Source organism: Struthio camelus, chromosome 2 (genome assembly GCF_040807025.1).
Source record: "Struthio camelus isolate bStrCam1 chromosome 2, bStrCam1.hap1, whole genome shotgun sequence".
Taxonomy (NCBI): domain Eukaryota; kingdom Metazoa; phylum Chordata; class Aves; order Struthioniformes; family Struthionidae; genus Struthio; species Struthio camelus.
The window spans coordinates 93,753,859-93,772,977 of NC_090943.1; the positions used below are offsets into that span (position 1 = coordinate 93,753,859).

Consider the following 19,119-nt stretch of genomic DNA (forward strand, 5'->3'; position numbering starts at 1 on the left):
ATAATTCAAACATCAAAGTATATTGATATAAAAGTTGCTTTCAGTCTGACTCTAGGATTTCTGGTGTGGAGGTTTTTTTAAGCTTACTCTTTCACAGCTCTTTTTGCTTTTAAACTGATCGATTAATTTGTAGATTTATATTTTCCTGTCCCCCAGAAATCACTACTGACCTCTCCAAAAGCAGGCTGGCTTTGTTTAAAAAATATATGTATATAAAAATAAAATAAGGGCTATTGATAACCAAAATGTCTTAACTGAATTGTCTGTAGTTACTGCTTTCTTTGTTTGCACACATCTGCAAGCGATAGAAGTGTATCATTTCTTTGCAAACAAAAGTGAATCCAATCTCAAGATTCTGTTTTCGTAAGTTATTTTAAAAAATACTTCTCTTCCTCCTTAAGCTGTGGTTCAGAACAGCTGCAGTCCAAGGCAAAACCAAAAAAACTCTTTCTAGAGACTTTAGATTCTTTCAGATTTAGACATATTTAAAAATTCAGAAGCAGACTTGAGTAGAAGAGAGACTAGATTTTCCAGAGCTTTGTAATTTGAATTTTATTAAATCAGCTATTAGCTGTTACTAGCTGTGTTCGTCTATGAGAGTTTTCTTCTCTTTTCTGGGGGGGTCTTGCTTCTCTTTCTCCTCTTTAGAACCTTTAAATGTTTCTTTATGCGTCTATGAGACTTCAGCCTATGATTAATCTCAAGAAAGCCTGGCCTAACAGCTGCTAAAAGGACTACTTTGCCTGTGGAAACCTGCTGATGGGACGTGAAAGTATCATATTTCCAAAGACAGAAGTTAACCTGTACTCTGAAAGTGCCTGGGAGGCAGACTAAGTTTTTGTTTAGGCTTAAATGGCAGTTCTTGGAATTACTGAATCATTTGACTTTCTTAGCTTAGATTGTACCTATATGAATTTTAAATAAGTAGAATTCAAATAATTCTCTTCAGAAGTGTAAAAAAAAAAAAAAAAAGTGTGGAGAAACTGGAGGGTGCTGTTCAGTGTATTGTTCTGGGCCAAAAGATGATGGAACAATTATGGATGAGTAGTACAAAAAGTTATTCATGTGCTTTACACAAGCTGCATTTGACTTCAGTATTGCAATGTAATCTTATTTTGGGTGTTTATTATAACGACTTGCAATCATACAGCATTAGTCATGACACTATGAAGCATACCTTTTTCTGCACATCCCTTTTCAAATTATGGGCTCTAAATGCAAATCTCTACCAGTGCTATTCAGCTAGTGTTACTCAAACACATATTGACATGGGCTAGAATGACCTTCCTAGGGCTTGTTTGCTTTTCTGGGCTATACTGGTGCTGAAAAAACTCTTTGGAGTTTAAAAGAAAAAAGGGTGTATTGCCACAAGTCACTGACAGACTCTTTCTCTGTTGCAGGAACAAGAGAAAATAAGCAAAGTTTAGAAAAGTAGGTGTGGTCATATACCCTGGAGGAGACGCAGTGATTCAGTATTGCTCTTACTGTGTCTCCTGTGGAGCTATAGCTAGAAAAACAGATGAAAATTGAAAAGGAGGTACCAGCAAGAGGGCTCCCTACTTCTGTCTGAAAATGGTTCACTGCCTTTTGTGCAGCGTTTTCTAGAGGCTCAGGAGTGTATTTACCCTTTCTAGTTCCATAAAGGTGAACCGAAACTCAAGCTCATTCTTATTTCACAGATCTCATTAGTTGGCAGCTATGGTTTACGGTGGAAGCAGTGCCCAGTACTCAAAGAAAAATAAGTAGACACTCACAGAGGGGGTGAAAAAAGTAATTTTTTTTCCCTTGTACCAAAAGTTTTTCCTATTTAGTATGCCACCAGCATTCTAGACCACATTCAGAATTATTAAGATGCCTTTGGCATCTCATCATTAACTGTATGTATCCAGAAAATATTTTAGCCTGTAGTGAAGTAATAGAGCAAGTTAGTTAATCACTTTCTACAGCCACAATGTTTCTGAAGCACCTTTGTGAAGGTCTGATTCTCACCTATTCTAGTACGATCATTTCTTTTGTGGCATAATGGCTGCTTTCTTTGTCATCTTCTCCTTTTAAATGCTCACCTTTTTGACTCTGTTGCAGTTCTAACATAATTCATCAATACTTTCACAGGATGCAAGGCTCATATGCACATGTACAACAGTATTGTTTAATTTATGCATACGATTCAAACAGTTTATTTACTATCACAGTAAGATGACACAGTGTATTTGCTAATAGCTGCTTACTGAAATGTTAAAATAGTGGTCCTATGTTTATTCTACAAATGCAGATAGCTTGTCTGATATCCAGAAGTGACTAGTAACGACAGTTTTACTTGAGGTTTAGGTCAGTAGGTACAGAATGCTATTTTTCTTGATGAGTACATTCGAATAAGCAGACATAAAAACAAAAATAAATAAAATTTAATTTCATTGTAATTTTCCCTCTGAAAAACAACTATAGCACTGTAAGCTCAAATGTAGATTTTTCTATTTAAGGCCTTAACCGTCCTACCCCACATTCTGTCTTCATGTGATTGCTACACAAGTTTGCAATAATGAGTCATAAAAGCAAGCAGAAGCTTTTTAGCCCATATCACTTGAGAGAGTGCTTATATATTTATATATATGTCTCTCTAGTGCCTAGCTATTTAAAAAACTATATGAATCAAGTAGATTTTTTTAAATTATGTTTAACTATCCTCTCTCTTGCTTCCCTTAGGGAAGATCTTTGTCGTTTAAGACCTTCCTCATCTGGGTTTTAATCAGTATTTACCAAGGTAGGAGAGATTCCTAATTTTACTGAACTGAGAATTTTTTGTCTGCTATTAACAGTATTGTTTTTCAGCTGCAGGTTGAATTCCCAAAGCTTAACATTTCATCAACAGTTATATATATTACCTTCTGTTTATCTTGTAAATCGATATTCCTGTAGTGTGCCAGGCCTATTCACAATGCAGTGTGGATTGGTGTTTTTATTGATGCACGTCGCCTAAAAAAGGACATGTTTTTAATTAAATGCTAATCCACAAAAAATTTTTGAGTGCTTATCACATTGCATTCACTTGCACAGTAGTTTTCTTTCATGGAATGACAGAAGTACTGTTGAAGAGATCTGAATTATGTAGTCAGTTAAAAGTAATTACACTTTCAACAATCTCTCATTTATTTGTAGCACTAGACAAAATTAGGTTAATTAACAGTTCATCAGATATATTGCACTAAAAGGTGTTTAATAGTTTTATTTCCTTACAGTTTCACTTTGTTCTGTTTCACCCACAAAGTACAGTATCACTGCTCTTCTCTTACACACTTCAGTGTTTTGTTACCTTATAAAAATTAAGAGAAAGCTTCTGTAATAAGTAATAAAATGTTCAGTGTGCAGTTGTGGAAGATAGTACGCTAAAATATCGTTGCACAGTATATTTTTAACTTTATGTGCCTTTTCTAGGTGGTATTCTGATGTATGGAGCCCTGCTGCTTTTTGAATCCGAGTTTGTACACGTTGTTGCCATTTCCTTCACTGCCCTAATCTTGACGGAGCTCTTGATGGTTGCGCTGACCATACGAACATGGCACTGGTTAATGGTGGTGGCTGAATTCCTCAGTCTTGGCTGCTATGTGGCCTCTCTTGCATTTCTAAATGAATACTTTGGTGAGTAATAGTAAAAGTATTTTGGCAAAGAACTGTGCTTTATGACATACTGTCGTAATGGTTTTCTCATTTGGCATTACGAATGAGTGAATTACAGCCTTCTCCCGAAGAAATGCGACTATGGCTTGAAACTAGACTTATTTCCTAATAGGTTAAAATGTTTTCTTGTTCTGTTTTCTCAGGATTTGACAGTTTTTTCTCCTGTTAATATGATTTATCTAGATGATAAACTTTACTCAAGCTATACATGCTTTCCCTTTTCTTCTGTCTGATCTTCCAGTAGCAATCCAAACTGCTTATCTTAAATTGGCTTTGCGATTTGCACTACTGAAATGGATGTGATTTAATAAAAATTAATCTTCAGTGTTCTTCAGGATCTTTGACCTGAGCTGATGAATTATTTTGTCTGCGCCAAGAAACCAGACCAAGTGGATCTCATTAGATCTAATCCAAAAACTTAAGAGCTTATAGATTGCTTAACTAGAGAGTGAGGCAGAAGGCTATTAGGATATTTTATGTAAGAAACATTTGATTTCATAATTATATTAAGCTTATATTAAGCTTTGCTTTGTTTTAAATTGCAGTATGTCGTACTGTGTCTTACAGTTCTAATTGATCATAAATGAACTCTATTCTTAGTTCACAAGATGAAAGGAGGGAGCCAATTTTAACTGTAAGTCTTAACAGTCAAGGGTTTGAGCATCAAAATAAACTCTGGCCAACTGCACTAAGACTTTTCTCTTTTAATCAAATTATCCTTCAGTGAAAACGGGCATCTCGGCCATAGTGTGATTTTTTACAAATGTAACTTACAGAAACATATATAACAATTTTGATTATGCCTCAGAAGGAATAGAATCCAGCTCCTCCCCTCTGTTCTTCAGGAGCTGATGAGTAAACTGCCTTTCTCAAATTATTACTTCTCATAATAGAATTAAATGTTACATGCTAGTTTCTAGGACTCTGAATTCTGCTTTCACTCTCTCATGTCCCATGTATTCAATGCTAGAGAAGTGTGATTAGGCGATATAGTTTTTTTTTTTATATATATAAACAGTAAGTGCTCCAACGCCTGTCTCAGGTGTTTTGTTACTTCCCAGATTTCAGGAGAGTCTAATTTTAATGAAGAAACAAGCCTGCTGGGTTTGATACTTGTATTACACGTTCCTTCAGGTTTTCCAGAGTTTCCTTTCCCTTTTGCTTTGTTTCTCTGACGCTGATGCACAGACAGTTTAATAGAGGGTACTGGGTTGAATCCTGAATCTCTGCAGTCAGATTGCAAATGAAAGGAACAAGCGAGAACACATACAGGCACGATCTCTTTCGTCCAAGCTTCCAGTAACTTGTCATAAAACAGAATTTGCCGCTTCACCTCTGTAAGTTTTCTTATTGGTAACAGCCAGTCCCTGCATCCTTTGTAGGTATTGTTCAGTGAGAACAGTGGTGTTCACAAATGTGTGAAAATGTAGAGACCGTCCATTTCTCGTAAGCCCCCCCTGTAAAGGGGAGTGTGTTGTTATTCCCCTGTGTTTGCTAGTCAAGTCTGAACAAATGAATAAGTACACAGTTACATGGCTTTTTGCAGCTTAGGGATTTGACTTCTGTATTTTTCGTCTTTACTGAAGAGTATTTTAAAGGTACAAAAAAGCTGCAATCGCATGGGCTGTTGTAAAGACATGTTTTCTGTGTATTATTCACCAGCTGATCTGAGAAAATGTTTGTTAGGCCAACTTCTGCTTAATACTTTACTCTTACTTAATCTGTCAAATTGTAGTTTTGTTTGTGCAGAGAGCCTCTCTTGTACATGCAAAGTAGTATAAAACTAAGTGATGGACCTTCGCAATTCAGAGTCTGGAACAACTTCCTTGTATCAGGGAAAATAATCCAGTCCAACAGTGACTTGATTTTACAGGCAAATAAACTATTTCCTTCTGTAACTTCACTTCTTTTGAACATCTTCAGCTCTCAAAAGAAATGACACCGGGAGTATAACAACTCAAATTAGGAAGACAAACACTTGATATTACCCTACGGTTCTGACTCATGGAAGTAAATCAGTTTTTAGGTTTTTATTTGAGTTAATTGCATAGAATGGCCTGATTAGACACATCCCTAAAACATGTTACATAGGCTTTTAGTATGTCAGAGCAGGCTTAGGCTGAAGCTGTATACCAAATTTAAATACTGAAATCTAATGTACGAAGTATGTATTAATGAGTAGAATTGGAGCAGTAAAGCACTTCTTTTACTGCGTCTTTCTGTAGTGAATTTTCGTTGATGTCTAAAACTGTGAGTTCTAATTAGGTTGCTTTACAGTAAATTATCCTCTGAAGTCAAATCAGGTGATGTAAGAAAACTGGCTACTTATATTCTTTTAAACGTGATCAAATATAGTATCTATTTTTAAAATGTTGTTTTGCTTTATCTGCAATTTAAAATATATCAGCTTATCATATAAGGTGATAATATTCCAGTTAATGCTAACATCTTTCTCATTGCCTTTTTGTGCAGCTAATCTTTTAACTGATTTTTTTCATACAACTTTTCTGTTTTCTGTAAATCTATCCCTTCATTTTCCTTCTCCTTCTTTATGAAACAGGTATAGGCAGAGTGTCTTTTGGAGCTTTCTTAGGTAGGTGAAGTTTAACTGTACTTGAAGATCAAAAAAAAAAAAAAAACTTTTAAAAATCATTAATAGTAAATTATTCAATGTATTCAATTGTAAATAATGGAAAAGCAGAAAAAAATGAATCTTTGGTTTATCTGGGTTCTGGGATCTTTTCATATTTACGTTCAATCTGACTGTCGCAAATATGGTCAGAAAATTTCAGCAGCAAGTGTAGGACATCACCATCCTCATTAATGTTTTTCAGGAGACAATAGTTTTTGACTGTGCTTCATGGCAATATAATTAAGTAAAATATATCTCCAAAATTAACAGAAAATTAAATTAATTTAATCTCTAAAGTCTTCAGAAACGTTCGGTTTGTTTATTGTGCCTGTTTCACAGAAATAAATAATATGAATATTGATGGTAGCAGAATTTCTGGTTGGGAGCTTGTATTATAGTGGGTAACAAGCATTCTTAGCAGTAGAAAAGTAAGATAAACTGGCTTGATTTTTTTAATATGAAGAAGTCTCGCTCTTACACTGAAATCCTGTTTCCCCTAAAATTTTGTGTTGCAAAGCATTTTAAAGTGCATAAAGGGACACTGAAGTCCCTGTCTAGAAAAAATAGTTCAGTCAATCGACAAAAATAAAATGCTGAGATTGACTCTCTCTTTGTGTTCCAGATAACTAGTTGTTTAGTTTTTTGGGGTTTGGGTTTTTTTTTTTTTTTAATTTTTGCAAAGTCTTAAACAATAGCGTAAGCAAACAGTTAAGTGAGATTTATTGACTTTGCACCATGGAAGTCACAGCTTCCATGTTATCAGCTCCCATTATTTATTTTCCTTTTTTATTTCTGCAGATGTTGCCTTTATCACAACTGTGACCTTCCTGTGGAAAGTGTCAGCAATCACTGTTGTAAGCTGTCTTCCACTTTACATTCTCAAGTACTTGAAACGCAAATTTTCTCCTCCGAGTTACTCCAAGCTTACCTCGTAAAAGTGAACATATTCCTGTGGTATTTCACACATGCCAGTCTGCATATTGCACATTCACTGTGCTTTTGTGTCTATAGATTTGTGATGGACTAACAAAATAAAAGTCAAAAGTAATAGAGTGAGTGGAGCACAAAAAGAGGAAGCAGCTGACAGATACTATAACAGAGAAGTACACTAACAAGACTACCAGAAATAAACTAAATTTTCTTCATGTTGGATTTTTTTTGTTGTTGTTTTTTACTTTCAATCACTATGATTATAAAATAAAACTGAATTTTCTTTGAGTTGTCAATGCTTCTGAATGATTTCATTGCTACTGTAAAGGAATTTTCCCTATTGCACTAATCTGCAAGTTGAATTGAAAGCTTCTTTAATTATTACATGACTTCCTAATGGATTCAAGTCCTTTCCTTTAATGTTTATGTATAGAAAAGTTCATTCCTCCATACTTACTGTAACAAACCTAGTGGTGTAAATGCCATTGTCTGTATTAGCTGCTAAATATTATTCATCATCAGACATTGATTAATATGCACTATTTGAATTATGTACAGATGTCTGCATAGCACAGTATTACTTTAGGAGATGTTTGTCCTTTTCTGTACTCTCCATTTCTGGCACCAGTAAATATAACAGATCTGTGATGTTGACAGCAGTTCTTTAAATGCACATTAAAGCCCGGTTGCACAAAATCTGTTCAAAAAATTAAATGATAAATTCTGTACATAATTCCATTGCACCTGTTGATTTGTACAGAATATCAAAGGCGTGGCTGCTCAGTAAATACGTTTAAAAATTCTTACTCATTTTGTATTTGTAAAACTGCAAATAGTGTCAAAGTACATTTCTATATATCAGAAGTCCGGTAAATCTTGTATTAGCTAATATGTTTAAATTGCCTTTTAATCTGTTTACTTAGGTTACTCAGGTAAAAGGAAATGAGATGAACACATGAGCATTATGGTAGGAGAATCCATCATCTTCTAAGTTGTAAATGTTATGTTTTTATAACTCAGTTTGTCAGGTACAAACTTGCTTTAAAAAAAAAAAAAACAACAGTTTTTGCTTGTTGTAAACTGTCAGAGCTAGGTGTTTTCACTGAGTTATAACACTTTACAGTAGTTGAAGGTTGTCCCAGGAAGTGATAGTCTCTGATCTGATACAATCCGAAGGGTCAAAATCTTACGTACTGTACTGGGGTATAGGATATATTGCTTTAATTTCCCATTCTGATATGAATTTGCTTTCTCAAGAAGTGCATATAACAATTTTGGCATAGCCTGTTAATTGGTGGAAAGGAAAAGCGTAGTTATCCATGCTTTAATTATTAAATATTTATGTATGTGTTTTGAAACACTTCACATGGATGTCGTTTTTATGTTTGACTGTATACCTTTACAGCATAATTCCTTGTTCAGTCTCTTACAGCTTTGCCTTTATGCCATTGTTATATTGGATGGCTGATATGTAATGACAAATGTAACTACTTCCTGGGAGAGCAGAGGGAACTGCTGCGGAGCTATTTGGACTAAACTCCACTCCATTAATTTTCTTTTGAAGGTGTTTCTTATTTATCTGCTTTTTATTTTTAAAATTTTCATTCCTCATTATAAAAGCAATAAAGCCTGATTTCTACCAAATATTAGTAATGGCACCTGTATTAAACTATAGTAGTTTCTTTTAATTGCTTACCATTGCAATCGTAAGACTAGTTTGCGCTGGCCCTCTGCAAGCTCACTTCTGTAAAATCCCCACAAGATGTCACTATTCTTTTGTGCTAGCAAGAAGCCTTTCTTCATTTTAGGTAGTTTTGGCAAGGTATTGTTGATTTATATTTTTAGCTTAATCCTGTGATTTCCTTTGCTGATTTGTTTTAATTTTCCCCTTTTCCCAATAAGTGGTAATTTCTTTACACCAATTAACATACTTAATAGGCATGCTAACTAAGAAAAGTCACCAGTGTGCAGTTCTGAAATGTTAATGACGTTTTTCTTCAGATCTTTTTGTCTTACTGGCTGTGAGCTCCAAACCGTGTGTGTACGATTCAGTGGGTAAGCAAGAGTTGAGAGAGACGTGGTCATCCTTCATCCAACATCCCACCTTTGACATGAGCCAGAAAATGAGAAAAATCGGAAATCAAACTAGCAGTGTGAAAGTGATACTAATATCTTAATATGGCTGTATGAGATAGTCATTTCCATGTGTACAGAATTTATAGTGCACATACTAATCTTTAGCATTAAAACTAATGTGAGGTTAATGTGACAGCAAATGTATAGATCCTACACACAGATATAATCGACACCGCTCCTGAAAGCCTTACTCTAGAGCGCCTGCTTTCTTAGAGCATTTTCAGCATACAGCAAAGGTCTAGTTTCAGCTAGCACTTTATTTTGAACACTGTGCAGATGTCTGACTCAGGTGACTTACCTTGCTTTTGAGGTTCAATCCATGCAAACTGTACTAGGAGAGTTCGTTTTATATTAATTCATGTCACTCAGCCACAGCCCCATAATGGGGTAGCGTTACCTTATCACAGTGGTGTACAGGTAGCAGTATCAACACAGAATTTTAGCATTTTAATATGATATCTTTAATTAGAAAGCTGTAATGTATCATGGATTTCAGTACAAAGTAAATTAAGTACCCTCACAATGCCTGGCTCTCCAAACAGAATAGGATGGTAATGTCTGGTATGCGGGGGAATCAATTGTGTCTTGAGAATCTCTTTCTGTTGTCAGTTCACATTGGTATATCTCAGGAATTAAGTCTGTAGGACCATATCAGCATACATAAACAGATATTTAAGCCTTGAATCTGCAAGTTACACCCATAAGGACCTGAGTCTTTTTTGGTATTAAATAAATGTTTACTTTTGTGAGCTGCTATATCATTTTTTTGTTGTTGTTGGAATGGTGATCATCCATTTGAAAACATATTTAGAAAACAGTTTCAGAATTGGGATAGGAAGAGCAAGATGTGAACAGGAAATACTTCTTCGCTCAAATAACATATTTGACGATATCGATCTGTTTAGACCATGTTAATAAGCTTATGAGCTATACCGTGTCTGGACTTCCTGTGTATTTTGTTGGGAGAACACAAGGGAAAAGAAGAGATCCTGCAAACACGAGTACTGATAATTATATCCCATTTCTTCTGACAGTAAACTGATGTGTTCATGTAACTGCTGGAAAACATTTTACTGAAGAAGGTATTAGTTTGCAAATGGAAGCCAAAAATAGAAGCCAAAATTAAACCCTTGCATATTTAACATTAAATCTGTGGCACTTTTCCATATTTGTTTTTACAACAGTGTTTTTATGTTCCAACTGAGCTTTTGACACGTACCATCAAAGTTTGACTATGCGATGTCTTCTGCTTTCCTCCTAAAATTTCTCAAAAGTGGTTGTCCAAACACATGCCCTTGCTTTTGTACTTATACATGAAGTGTGTGTTATTTTGGTCAGCATCCACTTGAGCCAGCCTGTACTGTAAATGTCCCCTTACCCTGTAGCTGCAAAATAGTATGGGCCTAACTCTTTTTCAGGCTCCTTTCAAAACACCTCTGCAAGTGGGAACTCTGCAATGGGGTACCTTTTCACACCTGTTCTGCAGGGATTTAAGCAAGAATTTTAATATTCACCTAGGCAGACAACTGTTAGGCATGGGGGTCAACCTCGCTAGATAAGGTTTCCCTGTATATTGCTCTTACTACACAGTTTGTATGTGTTAGAGAGTAGTCTTAAGCAGTATAATCCCTGTACTCCTTTGCAACCGTATTGCTGTGTCAAGGCATTCAAATCTCACTGAGGAAGAACCAGCCTCAGCTTTTCTGCTGATGAACTAGACGGTGCATTCCTAGGATCATCCTCCAGCTCCACGTGAACATGTGCGTCGGCCTGTGCTAGCGTACAGGGCGCTTGTGCAGTCCTTCTCGAACATCACTGGAGCTGGAGGCTGTTTGTGCCTGATCACCTTTATGCCTGTGCATTACCAACATGAGTGATGGTGAGTCAGGTCTTGGGAAGGGCTCGCTGTTTAACTGACGTTATAGGCATTCCTAAGAGCCTTTGGAGATGTGCTGTTTACAAACTTTCCTGACCTGACCTCTTTTCCCACTTGCACAGAGCTCTGTGTCTCCTGAAGGAGGTTTGCATCTGCTTCGCACTTGCATCCTTTCATGTTCAAAGGTATTAATGTGGCTCCAACAGGCCCTGCAGGCCAACGAATTTAACTTGGCATGTGTGCAAACTGACAGCAGAGTCTAGGCAGACAGTGCCCCTTGAAAAGTGACAGCTGCAGAAGGCAAGGTGGCCATTCCGCTCACGCTGCTGGTGCAGAAGTTGTTCTTGTAGGTGCTCCTTTGCCCGGCATCCGTTCCAATTTTAGCTCAGGTGGAGTTTCTCCTTATTTTTGCCAGTTAGAGCAAAGAATTGGGCCAGCAGTCTCTTATTACACTTCATTTAATAACCTTTCTCTATCTAGGCTGTTATTATTATACCTCAATTGAAGCTTGAAGGCAATCAAAAAAGCCTTTCAATATGTTAGCCCCCTGTAGGGAGGAAAATCAGTACAAGTGAACAAAGACAACACAGATCGAACATTATATGTAAACAAACAGGAGGCACAATATCTTTAACACTGTGTTAAAAAGCATAGGAATTTCTTTTGTAAACAAAACACACTTAAAGCGAGATACTTCCCAACAAGTATTAACTACCCAACAGATGCCCTCAGCAGGGTTCACAGCTGTTATTGTGAGTGGGAATTTGCTCAGCCAATTGCCGACAAAATCTTTCTCAAATAGGGAATCACGCTCAAAGACCTATTTGCTACTCCATTGACCAAAAACATAGTTTTGATCAAGACGTTTTACAGCGGAGGTTGCACAAACTGATGCCTTGAACAGACTAATGAGAGAGAGCACTGTGCAGTTGTGTGTTCTCAAATTCTTTATTTTCCCATTCCTGAGCAGATTTTTAGCAAAACTGCAGCTGAAATGGCTCGTTATTGTAGTCCCTTCCTCCTCTCCAGCATCCTTGCAATTTTAGCTCATGATCTGTAATGCTGAGCCTCTAACTTGGCTAGAAAAAGGCTGGTTCTAGGAATACTTAGCCTTTTTGCATTACTGAGCTCTAAGAAAGGTCATCCACTTCAAGAAGAGGTGACATTATTTTCCATAACTAAGTGCGATAAGTGTTTATGGCGTGGCTGTTATTCCTCTAGCAGCAAACTAACGAGGTTTATTTCCTTTTCTATGGAGAAAAGTAATAATAATAATAAGGACTTTGGTTGCAGTATTCCTGTAGCTTTAAGCAAGCAGTATACAAAATAGAGCATCGAAATTGTTATTTGTAGAACTACTTTCCATTGTTTCTCTATAGTGTACACATTTAGTTTTTCCGTGATCCCCTCTGTGTTTTGTTGTGTTTTGCTCTGGGTTCCAAGCATGAATTTGATTTTGCAAAGTAAACACACATCATGTGGAAGCAAATTATAGATAACTACTTCAAAAGTCTGTTGAAAATTAATTCCTGGCTGTTTGGGCTGGGAGGGTGGGGGTGCTAATGGGTATTTTCTGAGTCGACCTGAAAGGGCTCAGTGCATCCCCATATGGTATGTATTTATGACAATCATCTACTGCCCATGTGAAGGAAAGATCTGGGAATTCTCCATCAAGATCCTCCCCTGGGGAAAACCTCTGTGCCACATGTGCTCAGTGGAGGAAGATGAGCTGCTGTCTCCCCTACATGTAACTGCTGGCTGCTGCCTTCTTTTGCTATTGAGTACTAAGTCTGTTTGCAAGAAGTACACCGTTACACATGCACTCGCATTTCCACCCATGGGGTCTGGCTCCCAAAGTACCTTTTGTCAGGATATTGACTTTGCCGTGATAGTCCTTTGAATATAACTGCTTACCTTGATCCCAGCCAAGTGGAGTTTAACCTAGCTGTAGGAGGTAAGTTTTCTATCTGAGTGCTATGGGCAAGGTAGGTAACACACGAGTGGTCTGGTATGCACTTACCCCTATCCAAATGCAGCCAAAGCAATCCTATCTGTGGTTCACAAAAGGTAATCTGCTGCTCACACTTAACTTAGGTTTGTGATGCCCTTAACTTGTGCAGATCAAGAGAAAAAAACAAATGTGGAAATCTTACCAAAGGAAAAAAAAAAAAAAAAAAAAGCCATTTGGTAACATTTTCAGAAAACAAGCTTACCCAAAGAGTTTTTTAAGTTTATGCATACCTGAAGGAGTAGAACTACTGAGGGAATTCGTTTGTTACAACCAATCTCAGGCACACAAGCTTGAAAGAAACAAACTCAGAGTCAAAATACTATACATTTCTGACTAGCTCTACTATCAAGTCTGCCCCTGCTTACATTACAAGATTACAAAGAGGTTTTTTTCCCTAAATCAGAAACAGAGTATGCTCTGCCAGCATTGTCAAACAGAATCCCTGCACATTTGCCTGTTGTAGCACTGCATATGCATTGTCACATTATCTTTAGAATAGCAACTGTATAAATGTGTCTCAGTGTTTTGGTCCAGCTGTACCCACTCGCATGTCAAGAGACAAAGGTGTAAGTAGTCCCTGATCAGAGAACTTCTCCCATTGCTGAAACAATCAGGTTCTATGTAAACAGGTTTGTAATGCTGGAAGAGAAGCAGAGCAAAGAAAAATAAGCTATCTCTATGTAGCCTGAAGCAGATTTCTTTTGTCAGAGAATGGGAAGAAAGCCAAGTTGCTAGTCGCATAACCACACTGCTAGCGTACCATCTGTCCAAAAGCAATTACTTGGAAATGGCAGGTGAGGTGGGAGAAAGAGGTTATACCTCAGCGGTAATGCAGAGCCAGCTGCAGTCACTGATCTAGTACTCAGTAGGGCGAGAGTCTCTCTTCTTGACACACAGGTAACTCATTCTGCCACTTCAGACGTATGATCGTGGTGAGCGATGGAGTTCACCGTTGGAGAATTGGAGAAAGGCTTCTTAAAGGAAAGCCTGTCATACAGGGAACTCCATCATGGTACAGGGGCTGCGATGGTACAAGCTGCAGTGCTTCACACGGCTTCTGAGCAGCCCCAGGAAATGCTTTCAGAAGCAAAAGGCTGGGGGAAGAAAAGAAAGCATGTGGGAAAACACAGTTTTGCTCTTGAGACCCAACCAAAAAATCCTCCCAAAATACTGCATTGCCCCATGTGGTGGAAAATTGAAACTGTGCTATGTGTCTGTATCAGTGCAGCTTCTACCTCAGGTTTGCCAGCGTGGAAGGAAAGGATTTACTATCTGGAGGCACTGAATGCTGCTCTCTTTGGTTACCTCGAACCTTACTGCTTCACTCTCAGTCATGGTTAGCAGAGAGAACAAGCATCTTCCCATCCAGTGGAAAGAAATGGTGCCATTGCTTGCAGTAACGGTGGAAGATCCCTCAGCCAAGTCCATCTGGTTTGTCTGTCTGCTCCTGCACTGCCCAACACTCAGCATGGAGGTGCGCTCCCCTAAGCACAATGTGCTGCTTTGACACAAGTAGAAACCAGACCCAGCGCTCATAGCATGCCACTTTGAGCCACTCTGGGCATGCTGTGAGGTCTCCCTTGTGAGCTGGTCCTACTGCAAGGTGTCTAGATCATTTCACTGCCCCTGGCCGTTCCTCGGCACCTTCTACTGTTTCTGCTTCTTTGTTCTCCTGCTCTCTGAGTAGTCTGGGTGTCTACACCTTCTTTGAAACTGCAGCCTGCTGATCTGCTGGCTGTTGAGTCAAGCGTAGTCACATCTGCATGTGGGTCAGCACTGGTGACTGTAGTTGAGATTTCATTTTATTTTTATTGCATTTATTTTTAAAGAAGGAACACAAAGAAATTCCATAAGAGAGACTCATCTGGTGATCATGTGAAGTGAGTGACCGAGCAGCTGCTTGTGGATGATTTGGGGCGGGGGGGGGGGGGGGGGGCGGGGGGGGGAGGGGGGCTGCATGCAGCACATGCCCTGCCTGTTCAGTTGCTGCAGAAATTTTGGAGGGAAGACATCAGGTAAAGAGCCTTTAGCAACTTGGGGAAAAATATGAAAAAAAAAGATGACTCTATAGCCTTCTTGTTACCTGCCATTCCTGTTTGAGTCCCAGACATCTCCTAGCTCTTCTACTTTGCATCCCTCCTTTTCTGGTTTGATAGTTTTCAAAGGTTTGAAAAGTGTGGGAACTTATCTATCCTCAAGAGAAAGGAAAAGGTGAGAGCTGCTTGGGAGTCTGGAAGACAGCAAAATTGATCAGCTTCGTAGCAGGCAAGTTTTAAAGAGAATATCAAAACTCTAGGCAGGAGCTAAGAACTTAGAAACGTGAGGCGGGTAAAGTGGGGAGATCATAATAGTTTCCATATTCCCTCTAACACAGCAATTTTCACTCGTAGTTGGAGGGATCGCCACGAGAAGTGACTGGTGATTTTGAACGCTACTCTTTTTAAGATATTCAGTTTTTAGGGAGTCCAATTTCCAGAAATGCTAAGCACTCACTTTACTCACTCCAGTCTTTTAAGAGATCTCAAGTTGGTCAGCCAAAATTTTCAGTCATAAAAAGAAGAGGATGGGGGCAACAAATAAATAATCTTTTTTGGTATCACATTAGGTACAGGCCTTAAGAAGTATGCAGGAGAAGAAGCTACAGGTTATTCAGAGAGAGGGAAACAGCCACTTTACGCATTAAGAGGTTTACAAAGGAAAAGTGTCTGCCTTCATTGAGAATGGAGGCAAGTGGGCAAAGATGAAGAGTCACAGGAATGAGGAGGATAAGGAGAAGTGGAATTACAAAGCATTTTGAAGCTGAAGCCAGGCAGGTGACATGAGGTAGTGAGATGGGTGTAGGCAGGTCCTAGGAGCTCCTCTAAGTGCCCTTGAAGGACAGAGATGGAACCTCTTTTCGCAAGAAGGCAGAGTCTTCATCAAGATGTTAAACCTGTTAATGTAAAATCATTGGATGAAGAGGGGAAGGCTGATATTTAACTTGATAGTGTCACACCAAGGAAGAACTTTGCTTTTAACCTGGGACTTTTTCATCCCACATTTGTTTGAGTGGCACTTTACCTTAGGGATTACTTCAGCTGTGATTTAACCTTTTCATGAAAATACAGCGTGATTTTTGGCTATGCTCAGGAGTGGACACACTACAGGTTAGTCAGTCAACCTTAGGCTCCATACCTGTCACTGCCTTTTCTTCTCAGCCTTCTGATTACTACAGCCTTAGGAATAAACCCTTGCACCTCTGAGCAAGTTGGAAATTGGTGTGCAGGGACTTCTGTCCTGCTCAGAGCTCTGAGGCTCTGTGGCTTGGCACTGGTGTGAGCGCTCTCATCTCTGGCTCTTGCCCCCTTAAGCTGCTCCTCCAGAGCTTGGTTACCCATTCATTGCTTTGCCTTTCTGCCAGAGTGTGAACAGTTTGGAAGTCTGTCCCTAATCCTATCAATGGAAAATATGGTTATGCCGTCAGACCTGACTAACATGGGACATGACTGATAGACCTGAAATTTCCCGGCACAGTATTACGATTGCAATAGCTGTAAATTACTGCTGGAGAGGCAGAAGCAGTGAGAAGGAGGAAAAAGTTTACAATTCTGCAAACCAGCATAGTTTAGTATGCCCCTTGGCCTTTCAGCCTGGCCAGAAGCAGCATCGGTACCTCCCTGCAAACTCCTTTGTCTTCTAATTCAGTATTAGCATTTTCAGAACATGGGGTCAGTTTCTGTTTGAATGACTGACTGATACATTTCAGTGGGTCAGAGTGACTGGCAAATAATACATACATATATATATCTATGTATAAACAATATATACATAGATACATAAAACAAATTAGTAAATACACTTTTTTTTTTTTTTTTTGCCTTGCCGTTTTATTTCTAGGGGGCAATTCCAAGAGGTTTCTCATTAAACCTGTGGTTTGAACAGAAACCAGAAGAGGGCAGTGGAAGCTAACAAATAACTGTAAAATCCTGTAACCAGTTGTGATAATAGTCTTCTCAAAAACCAGCAGAAACTCCCCTTGTTTCAAGGTGCTCAGTACTTGTTTTGTAAAATTGTGTTTCAGTAGCCTGGGAAAGAGGAGTCTTTTTTAATATTTTTTAATAAAGGAGTCTTAAATCTTTCAGCTGAGGCAGAAATCACTACGATGAGAAAGGTTCCTTCTCATTAGTCATTGGCAAACTAGATCACCTCCGTGCCTACAAATTGGGATATGTTCTCTGCCTGACAGGCTGTTTTAAAACAGTGCAGGTACTGAAACGTGGCGGGGTTTCTGTGAGCAGTCTGTCCACGCTGGGTTCAAACTGAAGTCTTGGGTGTTTGGCACCTTCACTAGCTGAAGGGAGGCTGTAGTTTTAGTCAGACTTAACTGGGGTGAAGGGAGGGAAATGAAGCCCTTAGCACAAAGCCACCACAGGTAACATTTAGTGAGATAATCTATGGGCAGGGCTTCAGAGAGAGCTAGACCGCCAGAGTCTGGAGAGTTAACGTCAAGGTTTGCTTTTAACAGCTTTTTGCCAGACTTGCCAGACAGCAGTGGCCGTAGTCCAATTTCCCGTGTGGGTTCAATCTTGGTTAAAACTGCTGTGCACGCTCCGCTGTAGGACGGAGCTGGGCTAGCCGGGCAGCTTGTTTCATTTCAGCAAGATGGTCCCCTCCCTGTCACTTCTGAGTCATCAAAGCCCGCGTGACTGCTTTGCCAGACCTAGCCATGTGGACAGGTCCGTGAAACCACGTCCTGCCAGCCCTTCCCCTCCGTGCCCCCTGCCCTCCTCCCGATCACCTCACTAACACCCCCAAAAGGCCCTCGGAGAGGCTAATGTTCCCAAAAGTCCCTCATGACTGAATTGGGAGTTCATGCTCTGGCCCCGCCACACGTACCCCAAGCTGGCTTCTTACTGCCCTGCCTTTACCCTCCCCTGATCTACTGATAACACCAGCCTTAATGCCCGACCTGACTCTTTTGTCCACCCCAGGAGAAGAGGCATCTTTTACTGGGCTTTTTCCCCCCAGGAACAATCACCCTGAACCGCCTTCAGGTTCCTCCTCAAGACAAATTTTCGTTGTGAGGCCACTGAGATTTGCAAACCATGAATTCCAAATGGAGGAGAGGGCTCTGTGTGTGTGCAATTTCTGGGGCCTCTTTGCAGCTAATCCCCTGCTGCTGGCATTTCGAGAGGTGAGGCTGGATGCAGGAGCCTCCAAATGAAGGTGCTACAGAGCTCCCTACAGCCCTGGACCTCTGCAGCCAGCATCAAGTGGAGGGGCTTCCAGGGGTGGGAGCAGAGGCTGAGCGGGGCTGAGCATGGCCTTTCTTAGTCCTGCTGGAGACTGCTGGCCACTTCTGCAAAATCAGTCTGCGTTTACTTATTGGAGTGCAGCCAGCAAAACCTGGAGCCAAATCCCAGACTTCCAGACTTGACAGTTTTGACTCATGTAACTTGAGAAACACTAAGAAAAGTGTTTCATTGTGACACAGGTCTCAGGGACTGCTCCGAGCACCGATGCTGGGCAGCAGGCAGCAGCCCTTCAGCTAGAGGCAGTAAGTGCAAGTGGCACTGACCTCCCCCCCACCCCAAACTCCCCTCTGCCTGTGGATTTTCTAGACCCCAGCAGAAGTGTGAAAGTGTCCTGTGAATTAGTTTTCAGCCCTCGTGTTTGGTCTCTCTTTTCATAGCTCTCTTCCCCAGGATAAGGTCTCATACTCTCATTTTCCGTCTTTTTCTGGTAAAGGTTAAGATTTTTCTTTTTCTTTTCTAGTTTTCTCCCATGTTACTGCTTGGCAGATAGCTGCAGCTCGCATCAGCAGGTAAGAGAGGTTGCTCTTTCTCTGCTGCACCTCGGAGTCTGCTTAACAGAGGTGTT

General features: G+C 39.5%; 1 protein-coding gene across 2 annotated transcripts in view; it reads left to right on the plus strand.

Moving 5' to 3' along the window:
• The window catches only part of ATP9B (ATPase phospholipid transporting 9B (putative)), a 179,352-nt gene extending 170,559 nt beyond the window's left edge, over window positions 1-8,793 (plus strand). The window contains exons 27-30 of one of the 2 annotated variants that reach the window (XM_068931598.1): window positions 2,704-2,761; window positions 3,433-3,636; window positions 6,236-6,268; window positions 7,106-7,586. In XM_068931598.1, coding sequence (XP_068787699.1) covers window positions 2,704-2,761; window positions 3,433-3,636; window positions 6,236-6,268; window positions 7,106-7,242 — 432 coding nt within the window. In that variant the 3' untranslated portion in view covers window positions 7,243-7,586. Of the gene's footprint in view, window positions 1-2,703; window positions 2,762-3,432; window positions 3,637-6,235; window positions 6,269-7,105 lie in introns of both variants that reach the window. The other variant, XM_068931599.1, reaches the window with a different exon arrangement.
• The last annotated feature ends 10,326 nt before the right edge of the window (window positions 8,794-19,119 follow it).